This window comes from Lolium perenne, chromosome 2 (genome assembly GCF_019359855.2).
Source record: "Lolium perenne isolate Kyuss_39 chromosome 2, Kyuss_2.0, whole genome shotgun sequence".
Taxonomy (NCBI): Eukaryota; Viridiplantae; Streptophyta; class Magnoliopsida; order Poales; family Poaceae; genus Lolium; species Lolium perenne.
Genome location: NC_067245.2, coordinates 163,457,257 through 163,474,700, shown reverse-complemented (window position 1 = coordinate 163,474,700; position 17,444 = coordinate 163,457,257). Strand labels below are relative to the sequence as shown.

The 17,444-nt window shown below is 49.5% G+C and overlaps 2 protein-coding genes across 2 annotated transcripts; one reads left to right on the top strand and one right to left on the bottom strand.

Annotated features, from left to right (window-relative positions):
- The first annotated feature begins 5,301 nt into the window (after positions 1-5,301).
- Positions 5,302-5,989, top strand: LOC127333875 (protein CHLORORESPIRATORY REDUCTION 42, chloroplastic). Its single transcript, XM_051360314.2, has 2 exons — positions 5,302-5,654; positions 5,738-5,989. Exons 1-2 carry the CDS (start codon positions 5,386-5,388, stop codon positions 5,877-5,879), a joined length of 411 nt encoding a protein of 136 aa, XP_051216274.1. The 5' UTR covers positions 5,302-5,385; the 3' UTR covers positions 5,880-5,989.
- Positions 5,965-17,019, bottom strand: LOC127333874 (syntaxin-132). The gene is made up of 12 exons (XM_051360313.1): positions 16,886-17,019; positions 8,529-8,633; positions 8,368-8,424; positions 8,151-8,199; positions 7,969-8,057; positions 7,815-7,888; positions 7,688-7,730; positions 6,997-7,083; positions 6,812-6,889; positions 6,651-6,731; positions 6,470-6,535; positions 5,965-6,358 (listed from the first exon to the last, which is right to left on the bottom strand). Exons 1-12 carry the CDS (start codon positions 16,901-16,903, stop codon positions 6,197-6,199), a joined length of 909 nt encoding a protein of 302 aa, XP_051216273.1. The 5' UTR covers positions 16,904-17,019; the 3' UTR covers positions 5,965-6,196.
- Between the last annotated feature and the right edge of the window lie 425 nt (positions 17,020-17,444).

Here is a 17,444-nt window from a genome sequence, read left to right as displayed (position 1 = left end):
GCTTAGCCAACTTCAAGTCCATCTTGAGCCCCTCCATCTCATGCTTCAACACCTCGTTCTCCATCCTGTTGGAGTCAAGGCTGAGCTGAGTCTTGAACAACAAGTTCTCCATCTGGCTCACTTGGCGTCCAAGGGGGCAAAAGTAGGGGATCATAGTAGGAACCCCTTCCTCATTGCGGCGTCCCAAGAAGGCGTGAGGAAGTCCCATGGCCTCCAACTCGACACGGTGGTGGAAGACGAGACGAGAGAGGGCTGCTTGGAGCACCCTCACAAGTCCATCCTCCCATGTGCGGTCGAAGACCTGGACCTCAATCTCCTCAAGCTGCTTCACATGAGAGCCACGAAGTGTGCAAACCACCATCCAGGACATCTCGCCGTCCTTGGTGCTCTCCATCTGTCCTCCCTTCACTTCGGGTGCCAGGCGTCCAACGGCCCGTGACACCTCGACGAGGGAGGTCTCAAACAGGTAGGGAGGCTTCTTGAAGCCAAGCTGGATGCTCTCAGTGAACATCGGTGGATCCATCTACACAAAAAATTTAAGTTCTTAATTAGTATGATGATCAAGGTGTGCCAAATTTTAAGTGCATAAAGTAAAAACATTAATAATTAATGCAAGTAAATTTAATATCTAAGAGAAAGTAGGGGAGAGACTAGGCATTATTTCAGCATATAGTCATCTCATTTTTATTATAGAAAATAGTTTTTGCACTATCTTAGCGTCCATGCTAACTAGGGCCTCCTATGGTCAGGATGGCTCTGATACCAGCTCTGTGGGGACCCCGGACTAGCTGTCCGAAATACCCTGTTATGCATTCAACTCACGATCCCATGATCAGTGCACCGTGAGCACATAACTGAACTGAATATCCAGAATTACATCATCCATTACAGTACCGAATAAATAAGTCTTACAAAGCGAGGTCACATGACCGAGCTTACATAAATGCCTCGATGGGCAAGTTCACCAAACACAGCAGCGGATACACATCAACGTCGTCGGGCCCAAGTCATGCCTTAGACCTACAGGCGACTGACTTGGAGAGCGTCCTAGGTCGCATAGTCGTCGTGATATCCTCCATCGTCTTCATAGTCCTCCTCATAGTCTGGCCAAGTTAATAGCCAGGGACAAAGCCGTAAGTACATTTGGAATTGTACTTGCAAACCATCATAAGAAGGGTGCCACATAATCTAACTAAAGGAGACAAGAGAGTAAGACTAGTTTCTCTTGTGGATAAAGCATGCTCCTACCTTTATTGTTTACATAGCATTCCGACTTCTCAAGTGAAGGGAACACTATGATTGTCCTATGACATCTCTACATCTTTGTTAAAGAAGAGTTGCATTCTTCATCTCAAGTGATGAAGATGCGGGGAAAATCCTATGACATCTCTATATCTTTGTTAAAGAAGAGTTGCATTTCTTCATCTCAAGTGATGAAGATGCGGGGAAAATCCTATGACATCTCTATATCTTTGTTAAAGAAGAGTTGCATTTCTTCATCTCAAGTGATGAAGAAGCGGGGAAAATCCTATGACATCTCTATATCTTTGTTAAAGAAGAGTTGCATTTCTTCATCTCAAGTGATGAAGATGCGGGGAAAATCCTATGACATCTCTATATCTTTGTTAAAGAAGAGTTCCGTTCTTCGGAAACATTTAGGAAAGAGTTCCCCCTTTAGTCTTTATTTTCCACGACCATCTCCATATGGTCAACACTCTCTCTTGTACCCTTCCGGTACCCCAAACACAACACTTCCTTTGCAAACCATTTGTTCAAAAACAAAACGCAAGCCCCGGTTAAGTATGGCTATCTCAACTTGTCCATGACCGCGGACGCGGCTATTCGAATAGATTTAACTCTGCAGAGTGTGCGCACTTTCCCCACAAGAACTGATAAATCCGCCGGGATCATCCCCGGATCGTCATACAAAAGTATGCGAGACTCGGATAACCAGTCATAATCTTTCGCCCGTCTCCTTTGCCACAAGTCCTTCCCTGCGGGCTTACCCCTTCCCGGCACCCCGGCAGCATACCTCCTTTTGAGCGTATCTCCGGCGCCACGTCGGAAGACCCTCAGTAATCGTCCGGCTATCGGTCTAGACAGTGTATTGCCTCCTCCAGAGCGCAACCCGGCGTCGGAGGTCATCTTGACCCTCCCTAGAGAGTTGTGAAGGGTGCTTATGCCAATCTCAATGAACTACGGACTAAGCCCATGCCCACTTTGGATAATGTGGTTGCGCGAATAAAAGTTGGGACGGCGAACACTTATACGCAGTGCTCCTTTTTACAAACCCTTTTTCCTTTTCCCCACAACACCACGGTTGTTCAACCAACCAACGTACACATCTTTCCCAAACATCTTTATCAAGATCCTTTGCTTTTATAAACCATACACTTGGGTTAACTTACCCAAGGTTTTCATAAACATTTACAACAAGGTAAACCTTGAGGGGTTCCCAACCTAAAGTTTCTTGAGAAGGAACTACTATGGCAACATGGCCGAGATGAAGATCATCATGCCATGAGAACATAAGTGGGTGGCAAAAGAAATGGATATCACTTGCTTAAGGTAAGCTTGTAAGATGATAATATAGGGTGGCTCAACTTTCAGATTTGGTGGTGTTATTATTCAACTTGGGTGGGGTAGGTGTATCACCCTTTTAACAAACAAGGGGGTTCACGGCATACTTCTCTCAATGTGAGAATTACACCAAGCTTCATGACTTTGATACCTCTAGACTCAACAAAGTGGGGGTGTGGTGTAAAACTCTAATATAGAAAGGTACATGCTCAGGTTGAGCACTCCCGAAGACCCAAGGGAGTAGCACGGCAGTGACCATGCATCCCAACATGTGTGAACCAAGATGAAGGACCACTACAAGGAACTACTCCTATTACATCCATACATAGACCAACATAGAGAGAGATCATCACATAGAAAGGTAAGATGCTTATGGACATCAACAAATGACATCCAACCCACATCATTCAGAGTTCAAAGATGGCTTGCCTTGGTTGGCTTGTCCCTGGTCTTCCTCAAGTTCTTCACCAAAGTCCTCCCCTTCCACTTCTCCTTCGTTTATATCTAGCGTCGCAAAAGTAAACGATGCATACAATCAACACATGGTTCAAGAAACAAGAACAAATAAATGAAAAAGGAAATTATGCAGGGGAGTTGTTTGACAGTAACAAAACATGATTTGGCCATTTTTTTATAAACAAGAAGCAACAAGGTTTAAATATAAACATCAAACAATAGCCTTATCATTTCATGTAACACACATGCACTTATAACCAGAGATGAAAAACTACTAACAGAGACTAATGATATTTTTCCTGGATGCATAGTAACAAAACAAGACTAACCCAATTGGAATCATTCAAAAATATTAATTTTACAATTTTTAAGGTCCAAAATACTAACCAGAAACAGAGATCATGTTTTATTTATTAAAAATCACACAAAAATCCTAAAAATACAAGGCCAGTGGCATCTGAAAGATAATTTCATGCCGGTGCTAATGCAACTGGAATCAACTCAATCCGAGTTACCAATCTAATTTAATTAGCAAAACAGTATACTGGCAGATTTTCAATTTTAATTTCTGTTTATCAAATTTTCAAATAAAAGAAAAGGGCGGGAACGCCCTGGGCCGTGCGGTGCTGCGCAGATGGGCCGGCCCAGTGGGGCTCTCCGGTGGCCGGTAAAAAAAAAGAAAACGCAAACACGGCCGGGGGCCCGTGGCGGGCCAGGCAGGCCGACGTGGCCATGCACGCCGACGTGGCCGTGCATGCACCATGCGCCCGCCCGATCTGGATCCGACGGCCCAGATCTGGCGCGTGCGCGACGTCGGAGGCGCTCGCCGGCGCGGAGGAAGAAAGGGGGCGGCCAAGAGCTTACCGGCGGCTGGCGGTGGCGTGGATCGGTGCAGATGGTGTGGTGGCGTAGGCGTGCGTGGCGCGCGTGTACCGGGCGGCGTCCGGGGGCTGCTGCTCCTCCTCGCTCGGCGTCGTCTGCGTCACGGGACGGCGTCGGAGCGTCGAGAGCGGCGGCGTCCTGCGGTGTTCCTGGGAAGAGGGAGAGAGGGAGAGGGTCGGGAGATGCGGGAGGTGTTCACGGCGAGGGAGTAGGGAGAGAAGCGTCGACGGCGTCGCGGCGGTGACCACTGCGCGTCACCCACACGGTGACCGTGGTGAGCGTCGGGGCGCGTCGCAGCAGCTGACGAGGCTGCTGCCCAAGCGGACGAGGAGTGGGAGAGGCAGCCGACGGCGCCGTGGGTGGGGAGCCGAGGGGAGAGGGGTGCCTCTCGGTGGGTTTTTATAGACGGAGGGAGGCGAGGCAGTGGCGTGGGCGGTGGCGATGGCCAACCGGTGGCCAGGGGCTGGCGTCACGCGTCGGCCCCACCGTGATGTCGCCCTGGTGGCGTCAGCGAGGGGAGGGTAACGAGGGGGTGCGCGGCAGGCGAGGCTGATGGCGGGCGACGCGAGGCGTCGGGCCATCATGGCGCTTGACCAGCGTGGCGCGCGCGGGCTAGGGTTTTTGGCGCGGGCGAGAGAGAGATGGGCTGGTGGTCTTTGGGCCAGAGAAGAGAGAAGAGAGAAAAAGAGAGGGGGCCAGGGTTGGGCCAAGGCAGAGAGAGGGGAGTGGCGTCGGCCACGGTCCAAGGCAGAGAAGAAAAAAAAAAGAGGGAAGAGAGAAGAAAAGAGAGGGGGAGGTTTCCCCTCTTATCTCTCGGCCAAAACCTAAGAGAGAAAAAGCAAGAAGAAAAAGGGGCAGGGGTGAAAAGGAGAGAAGCCATGCCAAGTGCATGTGCCCAAGAGTGACAAGGAATCAAGTGCACGTGAAAATATCAAATGACAATAAAAAGGTGATGATGGTGTGGATGGTGCAACCCTAGGTGAATTGGTGGTGGTGTAGAGAAGAGGGTAGAGTGTTCCTCCCCTCCAAGGGTGATGCTCTCCATCCCCAGGGTTAGGGTTTTTGAGAGGCATAAAGCATAAGAGGTGGTGCCAACCAATTAAGAAGAGCAAACCCTAAAATTTTAAAGAGGGTGAAAAAAAATTAACCTAAAGGTGAGGTGTCACTCACACATACCAAGAAAAGTATTTGAGTTAACCCAAGCAAGAATTCTAACCTACACTCAATCATAAGTGTTAAATAAAATTTTTGTTGGCTCAAAATTTTAACTTGAAGAAAAAAGCAGGTTTGGAAAAAAATGGGGTGTTACAGTAGTGCACTCGGTAACGATTTAAAGAGGGCGTAGAAAATCAGAATTAATATCCACGCTCCGTTTGCCTCCTTGCCTGGTCCACGGCACACCACTGGCCACTGGTTAACAGGCACAACTGCAAGGCCCTTATCTTTATCCTGCTTTCAGTAGGCACGATGATGCTACTACAGCCAACCGCTGCTGCTGTATCTCCCTCATCCTGCTGCGCCGTATGGCTGCCGATCCCAACCTTTCCAGTCCGACGATATCGTTCCAGCATCAGTGTCCGGTGCGCAAACAGCGACGCCTCCGACATCTCAAAGGCGAAGCTCAAGGTCGGCTCGCCAATTGTCATCATCGAGGAACCACCAATGCTCAAGACCGCAGCGTCGGTGCCCTCGCTTCGGCAGAACGCCGGCCGCGTCAAACCAGGCGACGTCGGGAGGTAGCACTCCAATCCTACACTCTACAAGCAGTCCAGTGGATATGCCTTTTCTTTGTGGCACCTGATATTCCAACGTTGCCCAGGATAATGGCGCGGAAGCCGAAGGACGTCTGGGCTGTGCGGCTTGCTGTCGGCACGTACCTGCTGGATGGCAAGCACTTCAAGGCCCTGGAGGTCGTCGATGAGGAAGGCGACAGCAGCAACAATCAGGCCGAAGACAAATAAGCTTTTAGATCCAGCAACAAACATCAAGACTTTCTTATAGTATGTTGTTAGCATTGCTGCACAACTGCAATAAAAGATTCAGGAATCAGGGTGCACAACTGAGTTTCGTATTCACCAGTTTCACAGCTAGCATAGTTGGAGCACACAGAAACTCAAACGAATAGCAGTAGCCCCAAAGGGCAAACAATATGGGCATTTGTCTGGGTGAACATAGGTACAAGCGATAGAAGAGTGGGCACGGACTACACAGATTACACAAACAGGAAAACAGTATATATATTCCGCCGAGATCTTCGGTTTCAGGTCGCGCTCAGGAGTTACTTCTTCCATGGCTGGATAACTGCAACGACGACGATCACCACTACCACGAGGAGAAGGATGATGGCGTAGCACATCCACTTCCTCGAGTTCCTCTGCAGCTTCTTTGCGTTCTGGAGGGCGCCCACACCTTGCGATATGTGGTTGGTAGCATTTGAAACCTTGGAACAAGAAAAAGGGCATGACAATGCAAGTGTTAGCACCAATGATTTGCTTGTTCATAAAATTGGCTAGATCTATTACAAATAAACAGTTTTCCTAAGTGGTGTTACATGTGTCTCGATGTGGTTGATCATGTCTCCTTGAGCATCGACCAACACTGCCATATCCAGGAATATCTACAAGGCAAAACCAATGGACTGGGGTAAATTAAGACGATAATCCCACATGTATTCACATATGCATGCAGTGAGCTATGAAATCATATAAGAGCTTATGCAAACGAATGGTGACCTGTTGCAGCTCCAGAAGCTTCCTCTCCAGATCCCTTACAGCGTCATGTCGCTCCTGTATCTCAGCAACAGTGTCCAAAATCTGGAAAACACAAAATTATCCTGATGAGATTTTGATGAGTTTTCCCACAGTAAGTAACGATCATGTTATATATAACTTACCTGGCCTCTCCCCTGCTGTTGAACCGCATCTTTGAATATTTGCTCACTTCTCCCAGTCTCTATTAAATCATCAATAGTCTGCAGGTTCCAAAGTAAGGAGGCACAGTGTAAATAAAACATATAAATGCCATTGCAATGCAAAGTACAAAATTAACCACATATCAAAATTTGTTGCAACTATTTACCTCTTCATCAGGGCGATTTCCTGTTACAGTGAATACTCTTCTTTCAACGACTTCCCGGTACTCCTGCCGGATTGATTCTCTCAATACCTGCATCAGAGGGTAACACCATTAATATATTTCAGGCTTCTTCAGAGACATCAGGCCGATAGCATTCGTTCCATCAATCCATCAGTGACTAAGAATGGTAAGGCTCTTCTAGAGCATTACCATCAGGGGAGTTAATGAAGGTCTAAACTGTGGCAGTTAGCTAAACCGTTTTCACTTATGTCTTATTTTACTTGTAAGAACATAAAAGAATCAATGAAGCCTACCAATCTGTCATACTGACTAAGGAACGCTCTTCTACAGTCTTACCATCAAGTGATAAATGGAAGTCCAGACTGGGACATTTAGCTAAGCAGTTTTCATTAATGTCTTTATTTTCAGCTGTAAGAATATACAAGAATCAATGGAGCCACTTTCCCCGCTTATGAAGAACAAGATTGATGTCTCATAGGCATGGATGCAGAGTGGTTTCTCCCTGGTGCTCTATGAGGCATATGAAATAGCCCTCGTAAATAGAAATATTGACTAGTTTTAATTGTCTTTGCATATTAAGAACTATTGGGCATTATAGGGAACATTTGTTCACGGAACAGGAAAATCCTCACATACATGCCAAGTTAGACATTCCAGTTAGAATAAACAATACCTGAAATTCATCCATCCGTCCCTTCAATTTCTTTTTTACTGCTCTGTAGGGATCAGTAATAAGCATAGTGAATAACACTAATTCATAAAGGGAAGAGATCAAAAACAGAAATCAGCAGTAAATTTACCCAGTAGTCTGCTCTCTTGATCGGTCTACTGCAGAACCCTTCCCGCATCCAGGTTTCTGCCTGTTAGAAAGGTTCTGTATCACAGGGGCAACAGACGATTAATTTACGCAAATACTGCTAAGAGAAAATGCCATTCACGAGCAGGGAAACATACGTCTTTTTCCAGTTCATCAAATTTTGCCTTTGCCAAGCGAGCAATTTTGCCAACTTCATCTATATCTTTCTCCATTCGCTGCTTAATCGCTGTATAAAAGTATTGTTGTGTCTGACTATGAGTATAGCGAAAGTTTCAAGAGAGTCCAAACTCATTCGCTGCAAAAGTACACAAGTTCTCACCTTTCATGGCACTCGCTTTTGTAACTGCTTTTGATTCCTCATTTGCAGTCTGCAAGCAAAAGCGGCGTGCAAATATATTTTATAAAACTGCAAGGCATTGATAAACTCAGCAAGGAACTTAATACTGAGACAAAAGATCCCATAGTTGCTACTAAAATGAATACATGAGCAAACATAAGAAGCAGGAAAATATTAGTTTGGGGAATGATGAATGGACCTGGAGCTTAGTCAAGAGATTCGTCAGCTTAGCGATTAGGCTCTCGATTCCATCGACCTATGCATCAAACCATCATGTCATTAATCTGAAGTGCAGAAACTGGACAAAGTGCACTGTTGCAAAATGCAGAGACATGGGCTACAGAATTCTCCGAAGACTACCTTTTTTAAGAAACCTTTTAAATTATCTGAAGCATCAGGCTGATGCATTCCCATTTCAACGTCCCCATCTCTTGAGGAATCACGCCGAGGAAGCTCAAAGGAATCCTGCAAAAGCGGAATGTTCACAATATGTAATAAATGTACTGCGGCAGTTGCAAAGAAGAGGGCTCGGTTGTTATGAAACCAATCTGACAAGCCAAATGTGCTACTTTCACCAGCTACAACTAATAAGATTGTGTCCTAATAAAAAAAAGACTCTTCTATCCCTCCGGCCGCGATTGTGAAGGGGCAACAGCTTCGGCCGCGATGGACGAGCCCTGGCGGACCCCGGCGCGCCTAGCCCGCCGGCGGTCAGGCTCTTCTATCCCTCCGACGGTGTTCCCTGCTCCCTCTCACGGCCGATTCGATCCGCTAGACGATCTGGAGGTGGAGGATGGAGTTTCGGTGGCTGAGGAGGTGGCGTGGGCTGGCCTTGAAGATGATCCGGAGGTGATGCCGATCAACAAGGATCTTGATCGTGATGCGCTCTTGGAGGATTTTTGGGCGAAGATCGGTTTCCCGGCGACGGCGTCCAGGTCCTGGGGGAGGAATGCTTCCACGGTGGCGAGGGCTGTGCCGCGGGCGCGCTCGTCGTCTCCTCCGCGTGCTGCTGCGATGCCTCGTCGGGCGTCCTCTAGCTCGCCGACGGGGAGGCGGATTCCGCGGCAGCCGGCGCGCCTTAAAGGGTGGAAAGGCCCTCTGCCGCCCAAGAGGTTCACGCCGCCGGCGGTTTTCGGTGACTTCCTCGACGCAGCCGCCAAGGGAGCAAGGCGGACGTCCGGCGGCGAGCTCCGGCCAGCGAGCGGGGCGGCTTCGCTGCCTTCGGTTCAAACCGAGGCAGCGGGATCTTCGCGCCTTGGGCCGCGGCAGTGTTGGGCCAAGCTGGGCCGCGCGCTAGTGGGCCTGCAGCGTGGGGTTAGACGGGCGGGGGTGACGACGATCGATCATGCAATCATACGATCGTCACCACGCCGAAACCACGTCGCCTCCGTCTCGTATCCATCAGCGCCGCCGCCCCTTCCACCTGAGCATCGCCTAATCCTCTCGCCGTCGGCCGCCGCCGTTGGGTGTCCTCCGTTTCGTCGATCGTTCGCCGACGTTGTGGCGTCGGCCGGCTCGGGTCCCATGGCCGGGCCGCCCCGCTCCGTTCCTCCGGGGACGGCGCCCGTTCCCCCGGGGACGGCGCCCTCTTCTTCGGCGCCGGCTCGTCGCGCAGCGGCGGCAGCTGCGTCGGTAGCCGGAGGGTACCAAGGCCCTCCGGGTTCCGGGGTTGGCCGCAGGGGCACTCATGCCGCCGGCCCCTGTTCCACCGCCCCGGCCTCGGGCGGGTTTCGCCCGCCGCAGCCGCGCATGCCGGCCGCTCCGTTCGTGCCCCTCGGCGGCCGCCGTACCATCCTCGCAGCAGCCATACCCACAGTACCGCCGCAGCGGTATGCTCGATTTCAAGGTCATTATTTCCCCGCTACTAATCCTTTGCAAGCGGCGGTGGTGTCACAGTACCACAAGAAAGTTAATCCGCCGGCGCAGCTGGGCAGCAGAAGAAGAGGAGGAAGAAGAAACCCGTCGCAGCCGCGGGGACAGCGGGAGGTGGTATCTTGTTGTGCCGCTTGACTCCTATGCAGGGGACACATGCGGGACCCGCACCCGCCGTTGGACCTACGGCAGATTGGAGACGGTTCTGCACCGCCGATGCGGTTGTTCCACCGGTGGTTGCTGCGCTGCGGTGATCGCACCCGTGGTGAAGCCGAAGAAAGCGGGTCGTCGTTGGAAGTGCGCGGTCAACACTCATGCTTCTAAGGACCGCAAGGTTCCTCATTCTTGCTTGGTTTGTGACTGCGGGGCTCATCCCACTATTCGTTGCCTGTTGAAGACCCCGAGACCTATGAGTTTTTTGTGGGTTGCGGTAATGACGCCACGCTAGATCTCCAGGTTCCCGACTCGGTTTATAAGCCACGGTTGCTATCCGGCGGAGCACCTACGGCTTTGGTTCGGTGTGTCGGGGAGGGGACTATTGCGGCGCAGATATTCGAGAATCTCATGGCGCGCATGTGTCCGGGGAATCCCACTTGGAAGTGGGAGGCGCGACCTCATGGTGATAACGCTTTTCGATTGGGATCCCTACCGCGAGGACTTGTCGAGGATTGACGGCATGCGGATGAGTGTGCCGAAGATTAATGCACGAGCCATGGTTTCTTCTTGGACTCGGCAGGATGTTGTGCCGAGTTTGTGATGGAGCTGTTTGGGTGCATGTCGAGGGTGTCCCGAATGCTCTACGCCACTTCCTCGGTCTTTGGGCTGTTGGTACGTTTATTGGTACTACTTTGTTGATGTGGATTTGTACACCTTGAGGAGTCAAGGGACGGTTCGTATTCGGGTGGCCATGAGAGATACTTACGTTTCCGGAGAAAGATAAGGCCAAGCACGGACCACCATGCTTAGAGTCTTGGCTCGCTTGCGGCTTAATGGATACGAGGTTCAGATTTCGCCGTGAGCCTTCGAGTACACGCGGACCCTAGGTTTCGTCCTTTCTTTTGGAAGGGTGAAGATGGGGATGATGCGGCTCATGGTGACGATGATGGTTTTGATGATGCCACGGCGGAGGGGGCACCGGGGCCTCACTTATGGACGTTGATGGTCATGCATCTTTGCCTACTTCGGCTCGGCCTTCGGTGCCGGTTACTCGTGTCGCCATGACCCCGTTTAACCACTCGCCGACGATCGACAGGGGGCAAGGCGATTGTGGCTAGAGCTTTGTCGGTGTCGCCACACTTGGTGGCAACTCCGCCTCCGTCGCGTGTTCGGACTTTCATGCGGGGAGGACTCGTCCGGTGTCTTCGTCTCCTGCTTCTCTTGGTGGTCCTCTATGCTCCCGCTCCGTCTTCTACCTCGCCACGAGACGGAGAGGGGCTACCACGGGCTTCTTCTTCGACGGTTGGCTCGTCGGACTTGGGAGTGCGGCGACACGCCGCGGTGGTGGTGGAGCGGCGGCGGCCCGGCCTTGAGCTCGGCGTCGCAGCCAGCCTCACTCGCTGTGTTGCGGCGACGCAAGAAAGACACCCCCGGTCCGGCGGGGTTCAGCACTGGGCGCCGCACCAGACGCCGCCACGGTGGGGCAGCGCCCACCGTCCCTCGCTTCGGCGACATCGCAACAGCCCGGCGGGGGGCGAGGGATCGCATGCGATCCCGCCACGCTCGCGCAGCCGGCCTCGGGCCGAGCACCCGTCGCCGGGCGGAGGGCCCGGGGTGGCGCCGTCCTCGCCCGTGCGCCTCGGGAGGAGGGCGGGGGCCGGTTGGGGAGGCGCCCGGCCGGTCTCCTTCGTGGCGACGCGGCGGATCCGGCGCCCTCGCCGCCTTCGGGGAGTTTCGGCGTCGCGGTCGGGTTCGGTGCGGGGGCTTCATCGCCATCTACCCCCGCATCGAGATCTTCTTCACCGGCGTCGGGACGGTCTTCTTCACCATGCTCGTCTCCGCCTCCGCCGGCGGCCCCGTTTTGCATCCTCCCCACTATTCCTCCACCGGTGGCGCGGCCCGCCGGTGAGGAGGAGTGGGAGGTTTGCTACGACGGAGGGTGGCGTGGAGGCTACGGATGAAGACGTGATGCGAGAGGGCTATGCGGCGTAAGGCGGAAAAGAACCTCGACACGGCAGTACCGCTTTTTCATCCAAGTCCTTCACTTCTTTTTCGATACTAGAATTTCTTCGAATTTGAGTAGTGTAGGAATTTCTTTGGGTAGAGGTTCGGCTGAGATTTTAGCTTGGCTCATGTGTTGAGACAGACGGAGCTTGACCGTTTAACGGTTGCTCCAAATGGATCCACCGAGTGGCTACTTCCACTGTTGACGATGATGAAGATGATGGCATCCTAGATGGTCCTCTTCTCTCGGCGTTAGTTGGAGGTGTGCGAGACGTTGATTTAGACGACTCAGAGCTTAGTTCGGTTTATGATCTCTCGGCCTCCGAACGTGGTTCTAGATCATCTACTGAAAGAAATCTCGTAGATATGGCAAAAAGTCTAAATCCAAAATAGTTTCTCGATGAACGGCATGTTTCGGAATAGCAGAGGTCTTGGTGACTTGGCTAAGCATTCTCACATTGCCGATGGTTGTAGAGATTATGATTTAGATTTCATTGCTATATCGGAGACGGGTAGGCGGAATTTCACACAAAGTTTTCTTGACCGATTGTCAGGCGGAATTAACTTTCAGTGGTTTTCTCGCCCACCCCGTGGTAGATCCGGTGGTATTTTACTTGGCGTCCGTATTGATACCATGACTGTCTTAGCTAGTTCTGATGGAGAGTACCACGTTAAACTCGACATTCAGAATAAAGCGAACGGGTTCAAGTGGACTTTGGTCGCTGTGTATGGTGCCGCTCAGGATGCTTTTAAAGCTGACTTTTTGCGTGAGTTGGTTAATCTTACAAAAGATAATCCCTACCCGATTTTAATCGGAGGCGATTTTAATTTGTTGAGATTCCCTCATGAGAAAAGCAAAGGCCGCTTTGATGGACATTGGCCTTTTCTATTCAATGCTGTCATTGACAGTCTTGATTTAAGGGAGGTGTTCATGTCTGGTCGACAGTTTACTTGGGCCAACGACTTGCTGAACCCACCTACGAGAAACTAGATCGCGTGTTGATGGACACCGAATGGGAAAATAAATACCCTATGGTGTCTGTCCGTGCACTAGAACGTATTGTAAATCTGTCCGACCATGCCCCCATCCTTCTAACCACTGAGGAACCCCGCCCTGTGTGTAGGCGGCCGTTCAAATTTGAACTTGGCTGGTTACATAGGGATGGTTTTCATGATATGGTTAAGAAGGTTTGGGAGAGACAGTCGGTGGCGACTCTCCAATTCGAGATGGAACAATAAGATGCGATCATTACGCAAACATCTCGGTGGTTGGGCTGCCCATACGGCTGGTATTCTTAAAAAAGAGAAGGCTCGCTTATCAAAGGTCATTGATGAGCTTGAGGCCTTTGCGGAGGTTAGACCGTTGTCGACGCAGGAGATTGAACTCAAAAATCAATCAAATGCGCAGATGGCGAGTCTTCTTCGTGAGGAGGAACTCAAGTGGTACCAGCGATCCAAAGCCCAGTTCATTTTAGAGGGAGATTCAAATACGCGATATTTCCATGCTTTAGCCAATGGAAGACATCGGAAAAAACGTATCCATTCTCTTACTCAAGATGAAGGGGTGATTGAAGGCCATGAGCAGCTCAAATCGTACATTACTAATTATTATAAAGGCTTGTTTGGTCCTCCGGAGGAAAGTACTTTCTCTCTTTATGAGGATTTAATGTATGATATACCCCAAGTTTCCGTTGAGGAAAATGGTCTACTAACCGCACCTTATACCGAGGAAGAGGTTCGAGAAGGCGGTTTTCCAAATGGAATGCAATAAAGCACCGGGTCTGATGGTTTCCCAGTGAGTTTTATCAAACTTTACGGGACACGATTAAATCGGACCTTCTAGATTTGTTCGATGACCTACACTCTGGACAACTAGAATTATTTCGTCTAAATTTTGGTGAAGTAATCTTGTTATGAAAGTTAATGAGGCAGAAAGGATTCAACAATATAGACCTATCTGCCTATTAAATGTAAGTTTCAAGATTTTCACGAAAGTGGCCACCATTAGACTTAATACGGTAGCGGATCATGTTGTCCAGCCATCACAGACGGCCTTTATGCAAGGAAGAAACATCCTTGATGGAGTGGCGGTCTTGCATGAGACGGTACATGAGATGCATTCTAAGAAATTAAATGGGGTTATTTTGAAACTAGATTTTGAAAAGGCGTATGATAAAGTTAAGTGGTCGTTTCTACAGCAAACACTCAGGATGAAAGGTTTTTCTCCAGAGTGGCGCGCTCTGATAAATGATTTTGTGTATGGGGGTAGTGTCGCAATCCGGGTCAATGATGACACCGGTCACTATTTCCAAACACGAAAGGGGTTACGTCAAGGGGATCCGTTATCACCGATGTTGTTTAACATTGTAGCGGATATTAGCTATACTCATAGAGCGGGCTAAGGCCGATGGCCGATTGAAGGTGTGATTCCACATCTAGTTGATGGTGGCTTATCTATACTTCAATATGCCGATGATACAATTCTATTTATGGATCATGATCTTGAAAAAGCTCGAACTTGAAATTAATCTTGGCGGCCTTTGAGCAATTGTCGGGATTGAAAATCAATTTCCATAAGAGTGAATTGTTCTGCCGGTGATGCCCAAAATGATGCGACTCGTACGCAGAGTTGTTTGGTTGTGGGCAAGGCCAATTTCCGATTCGTTATTTGGGTATTCGATTCATTATCGGAGACTTACAATCGCGGAATGGAAATTAGTGGAAGAAAGACTACAAAACGCCTTAGTAGGCTGGAAAGGCAAGTTCTGTCCCTAGGTGGAAGATTGATACTCATTAATTCGGTACTCACAAACATGGTACTTGTATATGTTATCATTTTTCATCTTACCAAAAGGAATTCCCGTATAAACTCGATTAGTATCGATCCAGCTTCTTTTGGCAAGGGGACAGTGAGAAAAAGAAATATCGACTGGTTAAGTGGAGTATAGTTTGTAGTCCCAAAGACCAAGGTGGGCTTGGAGTTCATGATTTGGAAGTCAAGAATTCGGCCCTATTGGGAAAATGGTCATTTAAGCTCCTCATCGAGGATGGGATTTGGCGAGACTATCCTTCGCCGAAAGTATATCGGTTCGAGGACATTATCCCAAATGGTTTGGAAACCAGGGGATTCTCATACAGGCCGGGCTAATGGCGACTAAAAATGAATTTTTCGCCATGGCACTTTTTCAATCGAAATGGAGCACAAATACGTTTCGGGAAGATGCTTGGCTTGACAACGCACCCCTAAGTGAACGGTATCCTGCTCTTTATAGGATTGTTCGTCGTCAAGGTGATACCATTGCTATCGTAATGGCTACCTCACCCCCGAATGTGACGTTCAGACGGGTTTTACTTGGACAAAGACTTGCGGCATGGAATACCTTAATTCAACGGCTTGGGGATATTCATTTATCGGACGAACCGGACGAATTTAGATGGAACCTTCATGCCAACGGTGCTTTTTCTGTGAAATCTTTCTACAACGCGATCCTTCTCTCTGATCTACCAGTTGATATTAATAAAAAGATTTGGAAGATGAAGATACCATTAAAAATTAAAATTTTTGGATGGTATCTTCGTCGAGGGGTAATCCTCACCAAAGATAATCTTGTTAAGCGTAATTGGCATGGGAGTACTCGATGTGTTTTCTGTCAACAGGACGAAACAATCAAGCATTTGTTCTTCCAGTGTCAATTTGCGAGATCTATATGGTCAGTCATCCAAGTAGCGTCTACCCTGTATCCTCCGACTAGTGTTGCCAATATTTTTGGTAATTGGCTCCATGGGGTTGATTCAAGGTTTAAGTTGCTTCTTAGGGTGGGGGCGCTAGCAGTTATCTGGGCGCTTTGGCTATGTAGAAATGACAAGATTTTTAATGATAAAAATTGCTCTTTGTTGCAGGTCATCTACAGATGTACAGGTATTCTCCGTTCGTGGTTACCTCTTCAGCGAGTGGAGAACCGAGACCTGTTTACGGAGGTCTGTACACGGTTGGAGGCTACGGCGAGGGATACTTTTTCCCAACATGGGTGGCAGCATAGTCTACGGATAGATGCCCCACCTATCTCTTAGGCGTTTTATGTTTCATCTTTGATGTGTATCTCGCCTAGCTTTTTTCTTTTTTATCACTTTCGAACCTGAGACATCATAAACGGCTGTGTGCATCCTGGTTATGCAGAGGCTGGATGTAATTGCTTATAAAAGTAATGAAAGCATCCTTTATCGAAAAAAAAAAAAAAAAAAGACAGAAGTAGCCCCCTGCTCCTAGCAGAACCAGCTCATAACACAGAAAATCAGATCTACCGCCACCATCCTAAAAGGAAAATTCTTTCTACTTCGCCCGGCACATCTGAGCAACAAAGACGATTCCTAGCGTGGCATTTTCTGTTTCTTTCGCGGCGCCGATGAAGCAATCCGTTTCCCCACCAGTCACTCCACCGCCGCCAGACCCGATCAAGCGCAGCCGACTTGGAGCTTCCCTGGCGAAAGACCGGCGGTTCCGCCAGGAGTTGGAAGCCTCCGCGCGGGAGGGGACACGGCGACTAGCCCCGCCCAGATCTCGAGCTCGCGTGCTGGATCCCCGTCACACTCGGCGAAGCAATTGGAGGAGCCAGCGCGATGAGATCAGGGGAGAGGAGGGTTCAGAGGGGGGGAGAGGGAGGGATGCGGGAGAGCGGGGCACTTACGGTGAGCAGGTTGTTCATGGCGGCGCGGCGAGGAGAGAGGAACTGGCAGACGGCGATGAGAGAGAAAGAAAGAGAGAGAGAGAGGTGGCCGTTGTACCGTAGCTGACACTTTAACGTGTGCGGGTTAAGCTGGACGCGCCGCGCGCTGTGGCTGGCAGGTGGGTCCAACCGGCGAGTTATTGGATTGCCCCTCTGTCTCTGCAGCTGGGGCCTGGACGTCGTCGCTGCGTTCACACGACGGACACCAAGGTTGTTTTTGAAGATACGGTAGAAAATCGTATCTCAAATCTTTTCTTAATATTATGATGTCTTCTTCCATGTATTACTCATTATTGATTGAATCTAAATAAATGTTGGTTGCCGAAGTATCTTTTGGTATTTGAGGTGGAGGTCAATGATCAGGACTTAGTCATAACTCATAACCAATAATGGTATGATATCGCTAGTTTAATGTATTGTCATAGTTGTTGCTATGTAGATATTAAACCGATAACGGAAAAATACTTGCGCGTTAAGCTGTGGTTTATTGTACGAGAGCACCTAGATATCAGGCGACTGA